The following is a 14,296-nucleotide window of genomic DNA, read 5'->3' as shown; positions in this document are numbered from 1 at the left end:
ACGATCGATTTTTGAGTACTTCTCAAAGAGACGGTTTCCAATGCATTCAACATGTAAATAAATAATGTTACAATCGTAAGGGTATAGACGCATTAACCCCGACACTTGGTCTCCAGGTACATAAGGGTAGAACCGGTAGAACAAAGTAAATGTGTGACATATTGATCACATTGTCACTAAGTGCGGTTGAGAAAAGAGCTGGGCTTTCCCCGAATTAATTCGATCAATTGATTGCAATTTCTTTTGCTGCAGATTCACATTTTTGGTAAGGAAATTTTTCAAATAAATGTTACCAAGCGCGTCAATTCTGTCCATATATGCACATAAATCTGTTGAAATCCACCCCCTAACACATTTAATTGAATTTTATATAACACACAGATGGGGTCTTCGGGGGAACATTTCTACTATCACTATACGAGCACTGCTGGAGCAAATGCTATACGCAACGAAGGGCGTCTATGGTCTCAGAGTGGAGTACAATTGTCTACTCTAAATCCAGAGGAGCATACACGTGATGCCATTTTGCGTACAATTTATGGAAATGGAATTCCAAGCGAACGTAAAAACGGAGCTGATAACGTTGTGTACATCTCCGAAGCTGATCTGGACTCGTCTAAGATGTTCAAAATAACACCCACCCTGTATCAGTATTCAGGTGAAATCCAGGTGGACGCTCAAAATGTCAAAGATAAGCCGCGATGTGTTAATGGTCCGAGTAGTTCTGGGTCGAGTAGCTCAATTGCACAAAGCTCTTCCGAACTATTCTTCTATACAAACACCAGCAACGCTCAGCGGATCATGAATTTGAGAGTAATTCCGTACGAAAGTAATCGTAGTCTCTTCCTTACCACAATGAAACCGGAACAGTACTTTCGTGATGAAATTCTCAATACAATTTATGGAAGAGGCTACGACCGCTTGCAGTTTGCTGCATGCGCAGACTGGTGTGTCAAGATCGATAAAACAAAATTGGAAGGTGCTAAGCTGCGAGTATCGAAGCAAAGTGGTAAAGTCTACGAATACACAGTTCACATAGCCGTTAATCCCGCCGATGTGATGGATAAACCACAATGCACGAAGAATCAAAGGTAAGGCAAATTGCATTGAATTCTAGCGAACCCAGAGATTATGAACGACCAATTTCAGAAACAGCGGTGATGCACACGAATATTTGTATCATTACACAAGCTTCGTCGGTGCCCAAGCAATTGTAGCGTCTGGTTATCTAAAAAAGAGCGGCGCATCCGGTGCATTTGGTGCTGGGGTCTATATGACAAAATTGAAACCGACGGATTTCTTTCGTGACGACATTTTGAAGAACAATTACGGCGGAATAAACGCCGCATTCAAAGGTCGCGCTGACTGGGTTGTGAGAATCAAGAAGAGTGGTTTGATCGGCTCTAAATTGAAAACGGTTCCGTCCAACGTTACCCAAGATGACCAAAGACAAATTTTGGTTTATGAAGACATTGTAAATGTACAGCGTTCCGATGTATTCGCCAAGCCGAAATGTTATAGAGCATAAAATGAAGTTGTAGCGGTCGATGTTTACATTCCAATAAACAACTTTGCAGAAGAATTGACGAAGATTTTACATAATCGGTTCTCAAACAAATGCGTGTCAGTAAATGAATCTTTATTCCGTAGTATCCTTCTAGTGACCAACTCCCTTCTTGCCTCTAAATTCTCAAACAAAAAATTCTAATTCCAAGCAGCTCGAACCAGTAAACATGTTGGTGCCTTGGGTTGACTCAGAGCACTTTCCCCATTCTGCAGACAAAGATACAATCGCCAAGCTGCCGCACAGTCAAAATTATTGGGATCGTACAAGCTGGCACATTTAACTAGTTGAATTTGAGTTTGCGGTACAGTCTGCGGTTGGAATATGGCTGCTAGTGCCAAAATTTTGTTGTTGTCCAGCCCAGTCGGTGTAACGGTACCGATACTCTGGAAAACACATTTCTCGAAGCAGTCATGGTTTGGTATCCGTTGGGCGGCAGCAAAATCAAGATCGATCAAATTTTTAATTCCCACCGGATTGAAAAGCGTTCTGGCTGCACAACTCAAATGAACTTGCTGGAACTTTTGCTTAAGATCAGAAGCTTCATCAGTCTGAAAAAGAAAAAAAAAAGATTTTCCAATATTCACTGTATGAGTATGACCCTGCGAAACACTAATCAGATTCTACTTACGGAAACGATCCCAGCAAGGCAAGCAAATAAAACTGTTACCAAAATTGAGTTCATCTCGTTTGTGGCTAAACGTTTGCTAATGTTGATATAACACTAAAAATGATAATTAATCCTCGTGTCTAAGCTAGTATTTATACCGCAAAACTGTGGTCTCATTTACATAAAGCCGGTTGATAATTACGTCAAAGATCGGCAATTATTAGCACCATCATCATGACCCACGGTAATTTGTAAATTTTTTGAAATGTTTAAGGCGTTTTGCAGTTTCATCAGCACAATTGTACTGCATGAAACCAAAATCTTAATAGTAGTACATGAGGAGATCCCATTGCAGTGACACATGCAAAGCTGCATCCCAAAATGAAGTTCAACAAAAAATAACGTATTCTCCTGCCTGATCTTTCTGCTATAAAGGATATTTAAATAAATCCAAATCAATCATACCTAGAGACCACTTCAAGCATGAGTAGTACTCTTCACAGAGCACTGAAACTGAACAGTGTATCAAACAATATTTAACACTGTCAAAAAATGTGTACAAAATTTTCATATAAAATAGCATCCTGTTTGGTTGCTGTCACTCGAAGCTCTTTTGCTTGAAATGCATTGTCAGACATTATTTTAAATTAATTAATTTCGTTATAGGCCCTATGGCCCTATTCTACATATGACGAAAAATCTTTGTTTTGAGGGTACAGCTTTAGTTAGAGAAACTTTGACAAGGAGCGAAGTGCAACTTAAGTTATATTTTCGAAGAGATGGTAACAGATGGCGTTACTTTCGCCAATCGGTTAGTCCCTACACTGCGAGCGGTTAGTCCCTACACTGCGACTTTCCCATAAAGCGGAATCAATTTCAAAAATGGCCAAATATATCTGAAAATTTGTTGAATGCAAAATAATTATTTTTCGTGCGAGTAAAGAATTATGGCCCACAACATTTTACTTCCTGAACTGTTTGATCAAGTGATTCTTCAAAATTCGTTAATTCATTACGAATGAACCGAATATCATTAGTTCACGTCACTTATTAGAATTACATATTCATCGTTCTTACATTTGAGTATCTCAAACAGTGAGAAGAGAAATATTTCCATTAGAAACAGAGAATATCGAGTTACCCAAATTTGGTTGAACCGGCGTGACCCGAACCGATTACTTTTACCGAAATTTGGGTCATGGTATTCGGTTAAGGTTCGGATCGAATTTTCAATAAAATTTTTGATCCCTTTATGAAGCGGGAAAACACTGCAAAAAATTGTTTTTTCTGGGAATTCGACCGGTAAATTTTATTACTGTGCAGAATTATCAACAGCTGGTATCATGTCAGCTGGCGAACCATTGTATTGTTTATTTACTTTGTGCTTATTTTGATCTGTTCTCTCTTTACATGCTTATTTTACGTGTGTTACCAAGTGAGGTCACGCAGATCGCCATTAGATCCTCAGTAGCACGGGCGCTACGTTCTTTCCACTAACCCTTTTACCTAAGAAATCTAAAAATTCCTCTGTGTAGCAGAAATTTTGGTCATAAATTTACGGTTAGCTCGTATTCAATCAAAACTACTGATTCACAGAAGAACGTTTGCATGGCTTGGACATAAATTTCAGAATTTTTCTCGTAATTTAGACCCTCAGAATGAAACGTGTCTTCGCATCTGTTGTAGAAGTTATATTTTAGACACTTCCGCTTGTCACTTAGTTCGGGCTACAACTCGCGAAATAGCCTAAAATATACCGTCTACAACCGATGCGTAATAGTTGCAGCCTAAACGAAAGTGCGGACACTAGCGACCCTAGCGACAAAGTCTAAAATAAATCGTCCACAACGGATGCGTATACAACCAATGAAAGTAAATGGATAGGTATGGCCAAACGTTCAAATTTGTTCTAGCCAGTGCACATACGGATTTGCATGGTGCCACCTCAAACGAACTCATTTCTAGTGCAAATTTCCACTAGAAATGAGTTCGTTTGAGGTGGCGCCATGCAAATCCGTATGTGCTCCGACTTGTATGGACTGGCCATACCTACTTATCTACTTTCATTGTATACAACGCTTCAAGCTAACATAAAATTACGGAAAAAAAATCCGAAATTTATGTCCAATAGGGCGTATCGAATTTAGCAAATTTTAAGGACCGCGATAGCCTGTGTGCGGAAAACGTAGATCATCGAAAACTGTGTCCGGGCATGTGGTTGATGAATCCGATCGAGCCATGGAAGAAGTCCCCCCGGGCGGCTTTAAGTTTCCGATGGTCATAATTCGGAAAGTTGAGAGTATTTTTGAAAACAATGTTCTAGCGGGATGTAGAGCTTTGAAAACTCTACAAATCTACCGAAGAAACCGATGGTCCAAAACGTGCCATTGTCAAGATTGATTAACATCGAAAATGTGACCTTTTGGTTTTTGACTTATATTTCCTGAGAGACAAATGATTTTTTTTAGCCTGTGGTATGAGGTGGTAGAGGAGGTCGAGCACTTCCAGTACACTAGGCATGTCCCGATCGGATATACTCTTGAAATCACTTTTATAACATTTGTGAATGGAATTTTTAAGAGTGGCCACGTCGCCCACGAAGCAAGTGCAGACACTGCAACCGGTGCTGTTGAGTCGATGACACCTTGGCCAGTAAGTATGCATAATACTCCACGACAGTAGCTGAACTTTTTCACAAAATATCTGTGATTTCGATGTGGCACACTTTGTACTACAAAATCTGAATAAATTGAATTTATGAGAAAAACGAGAAATAATCGATTTAATTAGTTATTTCACCCACGAATAGTAGTAAGAAGTCGAATTCGTTGCAAATACACAGATTATATATATTTTTCGATATATTTACGAAAAATTGAAGTTCGTAGTATAGTTTTTCAATTCATGTGCCACATCGAAATAACAAATATTTTGTGAAAGAGTTCAGCTACTGTCATGGAATATTATGCATACTTACTGGCCAAGGTGTCCTCGACTCAACAGCACCGGTTGCAGTGTCTGCACTTGCTTCGTGGGCGACGTGGCCACTCTTAAAAATTCCATTCACAAATGTTATAAAAGTGATTTCAAGAGTATATCCGATCGGGACATGCCTAGTGTACTGGTAGTGCTCGACCTCCTCTACCACCTCATACCACAGGCTAAACAAAATCATTTGTCTCTCAGGGAATATAAGTCAAAAACCAAAAGGTCACTTTTTCGATGTTAGGCAATCTTGGCAGTGACACCTTTTGGACCATCGGTTTCTTCGGTAGTTTTGTAGAGTTTTCAAAGCTCTACATTCTGCTAGAAAATTGTTTTCAAAAATACTCTCAACTTTCCGAATTATGACCATCGGAAACTTAAAGTCGCCCGGGGGGACTTCTTCCATGGCTCCATTGGATCCATCAACCACATGCCCGGACACAGTTTTCGATGATATACGTTTTCCGCACACAGGCTATCGCGGTCCTTAAAATTTGTAAAATTCGATACGCCCTATTGTTGAAGACATGATAATTACTATGAAAAATGTTAGTTTGCGCTAGTTTTAATTTGAATAAGACCGCGGTTAGCACATCCACATTATCTTCTTTCACTGAGCCCACTGAACTACAACGGCTTGAACATGCATTTTCGAAAAATTTGTGTGCTCATATGTGTGTGTGCCGTGTGTGCGTGTGTTGTCAATAGTTTGACTTGGAGTTTTGTTTACATTTTCAAAATTTCAACAATGAAACGACTAATTTTTGGATTTCTGTTATTTCATCTGGTAGCGGTTGTGTTACCGAATGATGAATCAAATGGTTTTTGTACAATTGATGGAAATTGTGAATCTGATAACAGCGATGGATCGTCAAAGTATTTGGCCGGAGACGAGGAAAACTATAAGAAGTGTAAGTGACTTTGTTTGTCGGTTGGAAAAGGGTTAATTAAAATTTACCGAACTTTACATTGCACTTGATTAGACGCCGAGGCCCTAACTCAGAAACTCACTTCGTCTCAAGCCAAATTCGAGGCACAAAACTACACCGGCTTCTCCAAGCAAATTGAGAAAGATTTGTCGCCGTTTCGACAGGGCATTTCCCAAGCAATGATAAATGACGTACGAAAGTATGGAGTTAAGTACCAAATTGTCAACCAGAGACTGTATCGGGACAAAGAATGCATGTTTCCATCCCGATGTGCTGGCATCGAACATTTTCTGATGCAACTATTGCCCCGACTAAAAGACACCGAAATTCTAATCAACTGTCGCGATTGGCCACAAATTCATACCGATTGGGGTGTTCGTGGTCCCGTCTTTTCATTCAGCAAAACCGATAAGTATCTCGACGTTATGTATCCGGCGTGGAGTTTCTGGCAAGGCGGACCAGCTATTTCTACATATCCAACCGGACTGGGCAGATGGGACGTGATGAGAGAAAAACTGACTGAAGCCGCAGCGAAACATCCCTGGTCCAAGAAAAAGAGCCAGGCTCTGTTCCGAGGATCTCGTACGTCCGATGAACGAGATTCGTTGGTGCTACTGTCCAGAAAATATCCAGATCTGGTGAAAGCTCAGTACACAAAGAACCAAGCATGGAAATCATCGGCGGATACTTTGGGTGCTGAACCTGTGAAGGACATTCCGATGGAAAATCATTGCCGCTACAAATATTTGTTCAATTTCCGTGGCGTGGCAGCAAGTTTTCGCTTTCGTCATCTGTTTATGTGCCAGTCGTTGGTTATTCATGTCGGAGACGAATGGAAGGAATTCTTTTATGATGCACTCGTGCCGAATTACCACTTCATTCAAGTGCCCGCTTATCCGCAAGAAAATGAACTGAGATATTTACTCAGATTTCTGGTGGAAAATGATAAACTTGCCGAGGATATAGCACGTCGGGGATGCGACGCCATTGACCAGATGCTAGATATGAAGGACATCCTAGACTACTGGTATGATTTGATAATGCAATACACGAAATTTTTGAAATTCAAAGTGGTTCGGGACGGCGATTTAATTGATATTACGAAGTAAGTCTGTGATGTTGTTGTAATACTGTGGTATGGGGGGTACTAAGATCTAAAGTCTTGTATGAATATTAATTGACACGTACCACCTCTTCATTTGCTAAACGAAAGAAGTGAAACTTTTTTGTACAAAAATTTGAAACTTTTATTTGTCCAACCAGATTTCAATCACCTAGATCCACGTATCTTCGACGTATCGTTTATCTCTGATCAATTTCTGAATAGATTCAATTGTATCGCTAGTCGTAGAATCGTCCAGGTGCTCAGCCAAACAATTTTGAATTGATTTTCTTACATCTTGTACCATGTTAGCACTCCCGCAGACATAAATCCGACCTTTGCCTCTGATCAACACTTCCGCGAACATATTTGCGTTCGATTGGATTTGGTCTTGCACGTATTTATGTTGCGAATTGACATCTCTAGAGAACGCTTCTTTCAAATCACTCAACGATCCAGCTTGTAAGTGGTGGCGGAATATGTCTTTGCACAGACTTTCGCTTTCTTGTCGACAGCCGTAAAACATTGTCGCATTGGCTAAGCGAACTTCTTTATCCGATTTCTGCACTTGTTCTCGATGTTCTAAAAAGCCCAGAAACGGAGACACACCAACGCCAGCCGCTACGAAAATCACTGGATCGGTCATCTCATTCAGTGTGTAACTGAATGCATTGCTTTGTCTCAAATATATTGGAACCATGGTAGTTACACCACTGTTAGCTCTTTTGATCATATCATGCAGCATCTTTGTTGTAACTCCCGGGGGTTCAGCTAATGAAAACCAAATTTTTAAAATATTTTGATTCTGCAGTGGACTGTTTGCAATTGAGTATGGCCTAGGTAGTAAACGAGGTAGATGCTCCAACAGTAGTTGAAATGGAATTTGATTCCATGATTTGAACATCTGTAAAATGTCAAAAAATCCGACTCCAGCTGTTAGAATCCGTTCCGAATAATCCGTAGCGCCTTCTTTTGAACATAGAATTGCGAGAACGCGCCTTTCCTCATCGTCCACTAAATGTTCGATTAAACTTCGTAGAAATAATTTTTTCGGTATGGCGTGCAGGTCCAGGCATTCGAGTAGACACTTTCTGATTGACGTTTCTTGAGGTAGATGATTTGGTAATTTTTTCTTGCTACCAGCAGCAAGTTCAATAGCAATTTTCAGTTGGGACAATTCACTCAAAGAGGCTGCTTCTAATACAATAGTAACCTCGTCATCCGAGTTTATTGGCAATATGCCGATGGTATCGCCAGGATTGAACAGAAACTCCTTGATTTGCTGAAAAGGAACACACACAAAGGTCGACTTCATGAACCGATTGTAAAACAATGGAAATACCTCGACATCAAACAATAACTCGTAGACCGGTTTCACATTCTGATTCGATGATGTGGTGAGTAAACGGGATGACTTAATGGGAACTGAATGACATTTTGATTCAGCAGCGAATGGTAACAAAACATTTTGTTGGGAATGTTGGCTCGAATCGCTCTAAATTGCAAAGGGTAAATTGTGTTCAGTAATATGGTAAAAACTTGAATAATACTTAAAAGAGTAACTCAATCTTACTGTCCATTCTTCAACCGAGCTTTTAACTTGAATGTATCCCACTGGCAAGGTAGGCAGAGTAAGAGATTTTGATTCATATTTACAGATCAAGTCCCGCATTTCCATTATCAAAACACTGAAATCACTGAAATAGAGTTTGTCAGCAGCACGTTGGAAACATGACGTTTATTTCAGAAAGAGAAAGAGAGATTGAGAGAGATATCAACAAGTTTGCTTTTCGATGTCTGATGTATATTTTCGAAAATTTCAATTTTAGGCGGCAATTTCTTTATTTCTTCATTTATCACTCGTTGTCTCACCATATCCGATATACTTCAAATCAAAAATCTACAATAGTAGATTACATTGGATGCTGCGAAAGTAATTCATTACACATAGACACAATTTTGTGGTACGAGCGAACTCACGAGTGTGCTTTTGAGCAACAAGCTTTGTAACAGTTAATTGCGACAAGTGTTGAGTTTGTATATCCGAGCCGAAGGCGATGTAAATATTTTTACCAAAATTTTTTAATTTTAACGACACTTCTTGCATTCTTTTTTGCTCGATGCAGTCAACAAAATGAAAATAAACCCTAAATATCCCAAGTGTAATGGATTAGTTTCACAGAGGTGTAATAGTCAATTTTCGCATGGTACAGTCAATAATAATAGATTACATACTTGTGCGTAAAATCGTTGTTTTAAAGAGTGTGGAGTTTATATGCTGAGCCGAAGGCGAAGTGTGCAACCACACGAGTCAAAACAACGATTTCCAGACAAGTATGTAGTTTATCTTACCTCTTAAGTGCGGCGAATATGAATTTTTATTTCACGGGCCCCCTGCGAAATAATATATTTCGTACCTAGGACTAAAAGTGTTTTATAGCGTGTGAGAAGTTTCCAGACAGAGCCGAAGGCGAGGTCTGGAATCGAATACGCTAAAAAAGACTTTTAGTCCGTGGTACGAATGGTATTTTTCATATCCGTCGGATTTGGGTCCTAGGTTTGAAAAATGAATTTTCGCTGCACATAGGAGGTAATATTTTAAAAGTAAGCAGGACACTGTTCTTTTCACAGCCTTCGTACAGTACCCGACGTCTTACGACTCACGACTTTTCGTCTAAGAAGTGTCAATTTTGCAACGGAACTTTTGGCAAAATCTCTCAAAATTGTAATTGTTTAAATTCCGATTTAGAAAGTCATCTTGTGTATACATAGACGGTTTTATTTTGCAGAATTGTAACGCAAAAATCATTTTGTTCTCGTATTTTTTTCGTTGTTTGTTCATTTTACAATTAGTCGCAATTCGCAATAGTTATGGGCGCGGATCATCAAATTGACAATGTATCGTCTGTTCAGTATCAGGTTAGAACTAAAATTCATATTTTTCTTTCAAATTCGATTCACATTCTTGCCGAATACATGTGTTTTACGGCAGCGTTATAACGTCGGAGATAAACAACTTTGTGCACTTTAGGTGGACGAAAATAGCAACACGCTGTTGATTGAACTATCGAATACCACTGGGACGTATCTCCAACATTTGAATGAGTACTGTCTTCTAGATATATTCTCAAGCGATTCATTGACTTTCATGGACCTGTGTTCACTGGCTGAAACTTGTAGACGATTCAAACGAATAGCTCTACGCGTGTTTCCTAAAGAATTCACCATTGAAACTAGTTATGACATGGGGATACGCGGATACATTCTCAAGACGAAAAACTATCGGAAATTTTATGAAAACCTGCAAGACATCGAACGAATTTTAAAAAATTTCGGGACATATCTTTCCACGCTTTCGGTATCCTGGGAGGAAGATCATGCTCTTACCGATTTGGTCGCGATGTATTGCGGTGCCGTAACGCTACAGTGTCTCGACATTGTTAATATGAAAAATATGGAAGATCTCCAAGTGAAATTTAAATCGATCATTCAACGGCTGCTGAAACTGTCTTTTCGTCATTGTTCTTTTCTTGATGATGCTGCGACACCAGCCACAGCCTCACTAATCTGTGATTCATTGATCGAATTGCAAATCAATTATTCGTATTGGTGCGGCGCAATTCTGCAAAATAATTTTCCCAATTTGAAACGATTGGCATTTGTTGCGTCTGAAATCTTTTCTGGTACAAGTGATAACGAGAGTGATGTCTTTTCAAAGTTTATCGGACGCCATAAATGCCTCAGATCTATCGATCTGAGTGCAGGATCAGTTTGTAGCATCAAGCTCTTACACACAATCAGCAATAGTTGCAAGGAATTGGAAGAATTGACTTTAGAAAGCTTGGACACTCCTAACATTTCGTCGGATTCTTGGAATCTGCAAAATTTGCTAAAACTCAGAATGTTAAGCATTGATTTTCATTTTCAAATTAATGATCACCACATTACACTGTTCCAAGTCTTTAATGCGGTAGAAACGTTGAAATTTCGACACATGGACGAAGTTCCAGATCAGGTCTTTGAAGCTCTATCTCGGATGGAGAATTTACGTGAATTACGTTTCACATACAGCCTCTTGAATTGTTTCATTCCATGGACAAAGTTAACACAATTGGGGCAACTGTACCTATACGAATCACTTAGTGGATTCTGTGCATCCGACCTTTTTGACATAGTAAGACAGCTAATAAATTTAGAGAAATTCGTATTCCTTCAGCATCACGCGACTAGGAATTATTTTGTATTGAAGAAGAGAGATTTTTTTGAAATTGTTAAAATAGTCGAACAGAGACCAAATGTACTGACACTGCAATGTAAATTTAATTTTGACTTCGAGGAATGCGATTGTAACCGAATCCGAAAAGTGAAACTAATAAATTGAGCATTGAGAATTGATATTCAGTTTTTCTCTACATACAGCAGATTGGGACAGACATTCTAATCCAGAAAGATTTTCTAAAACTCAGTATCACGAAATTGATTTACAGCTCGAGATTTCTCTGTATCGCAGTAAATGGTACTCTCGTTCTGATCATAACCGTCTATAACCAGACGTCCCACATGTCCGATTTGTCCGACTTTTTCAACATTTGTCCGACTTTGTACGATTTGTCCGACTTGTCCGACTTTTTCATAAAAAATTGTCCAACTTTGTCCGACTTCTCTTCAAAAATAAAAATTTATGAAACTTTTTCTTCAAGATAAAATTCGTTAGTAACATTAAATGCTTCTGATGCAAACTCGAAAAAATTCGCTCGCTCCGCTCGCATTTAGTTGTTTACAAATTGTCACATTGTACATGTAACTATAAAATTAAGGCAGTAAATATATTACTGTATTGACTTGTTATGTTGACCACATAGAGGTACCATAGAGGTTTACTCACATATTTACAATTTTGTATACGTTAACTTACAATCAACAGACAATCGAATTTATAAGTTATTTATATTCCTTCTGACTTGTAACATCTAAGTTATAAGTTGTAGGTAGACAGGGAGGTTGTTGAACCATGATTGAGTAATAAGACTTCAGGAAGTGACATGCATCTGTTAAAACGTCCATAAAGTTCAGACAGAAATCCAAAATAGTCTTTAAAAAGCCTGCGATATAGACCCGAAGCAGGATCTAATGGAGAGTTTTTGCAGCGAAGCAAACTCGCTAGAGGTGTTTTTTATCTTTTAGATGAGCTTCATTCCTGACGCCTCTAAATTCAATTTATAAGTACGATTTATCCAAAGTATATAAACATACTGAAGGTAATGCAAATACACAAAAACTCACGGAACCCTTCTTTCGGGTGAATATTTTTTTTTTTTTTATTGTTCGTTTAATCAAATCAAGTTTATACAGTTTGTTTACAAATAATTCTTGTTAAAAATAAATTTACAGTCTGCCAGACTTTTCCAAATTTATGTATGAAATTTCATCATTTTAAGTAATACTAGACTTAAAAATTAAAAAAAAATTGAAATTTAATTGGAATAAATGAAATTGCAATAGGTTCATCACCTTGTAGATTGAAGAAAGCACGAAAAACAATCAATATTCTAAATTTTTTTGAGTAAATACTTAACCTAGGGTTACAACAAAGTTTGTTGTGATCAAATCAAATTTGAAAGAAATCGTAATTCTCATAATCAGTTCGTATACAGTGGTCATTTTGGTGATACGAAATTACAAATAGGGATGCGGTTGTGTCTATAATGACAATAGCTTGGAATTATGGCCTCCTAACAGCGAGTGGGGAGGTTTATAGGTACAGTTAGCAATTCTTTCTGCTGAAAAGCTGCCAAATTCACTAATAACGTTGTTATCATGTGAATACGTCTTGCTAAGCATATTCATAGCCAAATCGTACAGGTGTACGTTAAGCCTCGGCACTTTGGTAACTTTGTGCAGTTCTTCAGTAGATAAATACTTAAAGTTCGTTCTCGATCTTCTGAAATTGATTGCCATACGTAGGCATCTATTTTCAAAGACTTTTAACCTCCTAATCAAGTACTTTGGCAAACTATGCCAAACCGCGACGGCATAAGTTAGAACCGGCCTCAATATGGTTACATATAATAGGTTTTAACTTTAACTTCTTGCGAAATGCCATTATTGACTTTCATGATGGGATACAGTTTATGTAAACCGGTGTTAGCTTTCAGAAGCATCCTGTTCACATGTTCGTTGTGTTTAAGGTTTGGTTGAACGTAGTAACCCAAGAAACGAACGCTATCCTTGAAAGGGATTTTTGTGCCATTCATTTCAATGCCACAAGCTTTTTCATTTTTGGGACGCCCGCGGTTGGACCTCTGAATGAAAAGAGCTTCAGATTTTTCCACATTTACTCTAATTTTCCAAATCTGATAGTATCTGTGCAACTTGTGAAGGTGGCTTTGTACATTTGACTTAGCTCTGCTCAGGGATAATCTCGTAGAAAAAGTACTTGTATCATCTGCAAAGACGGTCAGAGTAGTGTTCATATGCGTCGGCAAATCAATCATGAAAATGATAAAGAGTAAAGGTCCTAGTATGGATCCTTGCGGTACCCCATCATTCACTGTTATTGGGTCGGAGAGCTGGTGTCCCAACTTAACTCTGTAACTACGTCCTTTGAGGTAGGAGAAAATAATTCTGATGAGATAATCAGGAAACTTCAAGTTTATCAGTTTATATATGAGTCCTTCAACCCACATAGTGTCGAAAGCTTTTTCAATGTCTAGAAAAGCGGCTATTGTAAACTTCCCATCGTTAAAACCCATTATTGCTTCTTCAAATAACCTTATGAGAGCTTGAGAGCATTCGGGTGAATATAATTTTTATAATGTTGGCCCTAGGCTGCATCTTTATACTCAACACAAAAACTCCAAACATCACGCAAGCAACATAACGCGTCTTATATTCACCCGAAACTTAGGTTCCGTAAAATGTGTGATCCGCTGAGCATTTGCATTACCTTCAGTATGTTTATAAGTATACTTTGCGATTTATCGACGAGAAATTGTCCGATTTTGTACTTTATTGAAAAAATACAGGTACTTTTCCTTAGAAAATGTCCGATTTAGTCCGACTTTTTAGCGAAAATATGTCCGATTTTGTCCGACTTTTTCAAGAAA

The 14,296-nt window shown here is 38.5% G+C and overlaps 5 protein-coding genes across 7 annotated transcripts; 3 read left to right on the top strand and 2 right to left on the bottom strand.

Moving 5' to 3' along the window:
• The first annotated feature begins 116 nt into the window (after positions 1-116).
• On the top strand, positions 117-1,582 carry LOC119077900. Of its 2 annotated transcripts, none has more exons than XM_037185269.1 (3): positions 117-265; positions 378-1,091; positions 1,150-1,582. In XM_037185269.1, exons 2-3 carry the CDS (start codon positions 382-384, stop codon positions 1,526-1,528), a joined length of 1,089 nt encoding a protein of 362 aa, XP_037041164.1. In that variant the 5' UTR covers positions 117-265; positions 378-381; the 3' UTR covers positions 1,529-1,582. The 2 variants fall into 2 exon arrangements, with proteins under 2 accessions (XP_037041164.1, XP_037041166.1); XM_037185271.1 differs by having other exon boundaries at positions 123-265; positions 382-1,091.
• A 42-nt stretch (positions 1,583-1,624) lies between these two features.
• LOC119077928 lies at positions 1,625-2,329 on the bottom strand. Its single transcript, XM_037185308.1, has 2 exons — positions 2,196-2,329; positions 1,625-2,115 (listed from the first exon to the last, which is right to left on the bottom strand). The coding sequence occupies exons 1-2, from the start codon at positions 2,247-2,249 to the stop codon at positions 1,705-1,707; spliced, it is 465 nt and encodes a 154-aa protein (XP_037041203.1). The 5' UTR covers positions 2,250-2,329; the 3' UTR covers positions 1,625-1,704.
• A 3,521-nt stretch (positions 2,330-5,850) lies between these two features.
• LOC119077890 (O-glucosyltransferase rumi homolog) lies at positions 5,851-7,320 on the top strand. The gene is made up of 2 exons (XM_037185254.1): positions 5,851-6,070; positions 6,143-7,320. The coding sequence occupies exons 1-2, from the start codon at positions 5,908-5,910 to the stop codon at positions 7,195-7,197; spliced, it is 1,218 nt and encodes a 405-aa protein (XP_037041149.1). The 5' UTR covers positions 5,851-5,907; the 3' UTR covers positions 7,198-7,320.
• Positions 7,320-8,921, bottom strand: LOC119077885 (methionine synthase reductase). The gene is made up of 3 exons (XM_037185249.1): positions 8,764-8,921; positions 8,533-8,685; positions 7,320-8,472 (listed from the first exon to the last, which is right to left on the bottom strand). Exons 1-3 carry the CDS (start codon positions 8,866-8,868, stop codon positions 7,363-7,365), a joined length of 1,368 nt encoding a protein of 455 aa, XP_037041144.1. The 5' UTR covers positions 8,869-8,921; the 3' UTR covers positions 7,320-7,362.
• Positions 8,922-9,853: 932 nt separating this feature from the next.
• LOC119077884 lies at positions 9,854-11,587 on the top strand. 2 transcript variants are annotated; one of them, XM_037185248.1, is made up of 3 exons: positions 9,854-9,915; positions 9,980-10,109; positions 10,222-11,587. In XM_037185248.1, the coding sequence occupies exons 2-3, from the start codon at positions 10,062-10,064 to the stop codon at positions 11,569-11,571; spliced, it is 1,398 nt and encodes a 465-aa protein (XP_037041143.1). In that variant the 5' UTR covers positions 9,854-9,915; positions 9,980-10,061; the 3' UTR covers positions 11,572-11,587. The 2 variants fall into 2 exon arrangements, with proteins under 2 accessions (XP_037041143.1, XP_037041142.1); XM_037185247.1 differs by having other exon boundaries at positions 9,858-10,109.
• The last annotated feature ends 2,709 nt before the right edge of the window (positions 11,588-14,296 follow it).

This window comes from Bradysia coprophila, unplaced genomic scaffold (genome assembly GCF_014529535.1).
Source record: "Bradysia coprophila strain Holo2 unplaced genomic scaffold, BU_Bcop_v1 contig_24, whole genome shotgun sequence".
Lineage (NCBI taxonomy): Eukaryota > Metazoa > Arthropoda > Insecta > Diptera > Sciaridae > Bradysia > Bradysia coprophila.
The sequence above is the reverse complement of the archived record's forward strand: the minus strand, read 5'-3'. Positions and strand labels throughout refer to the sequence as shown.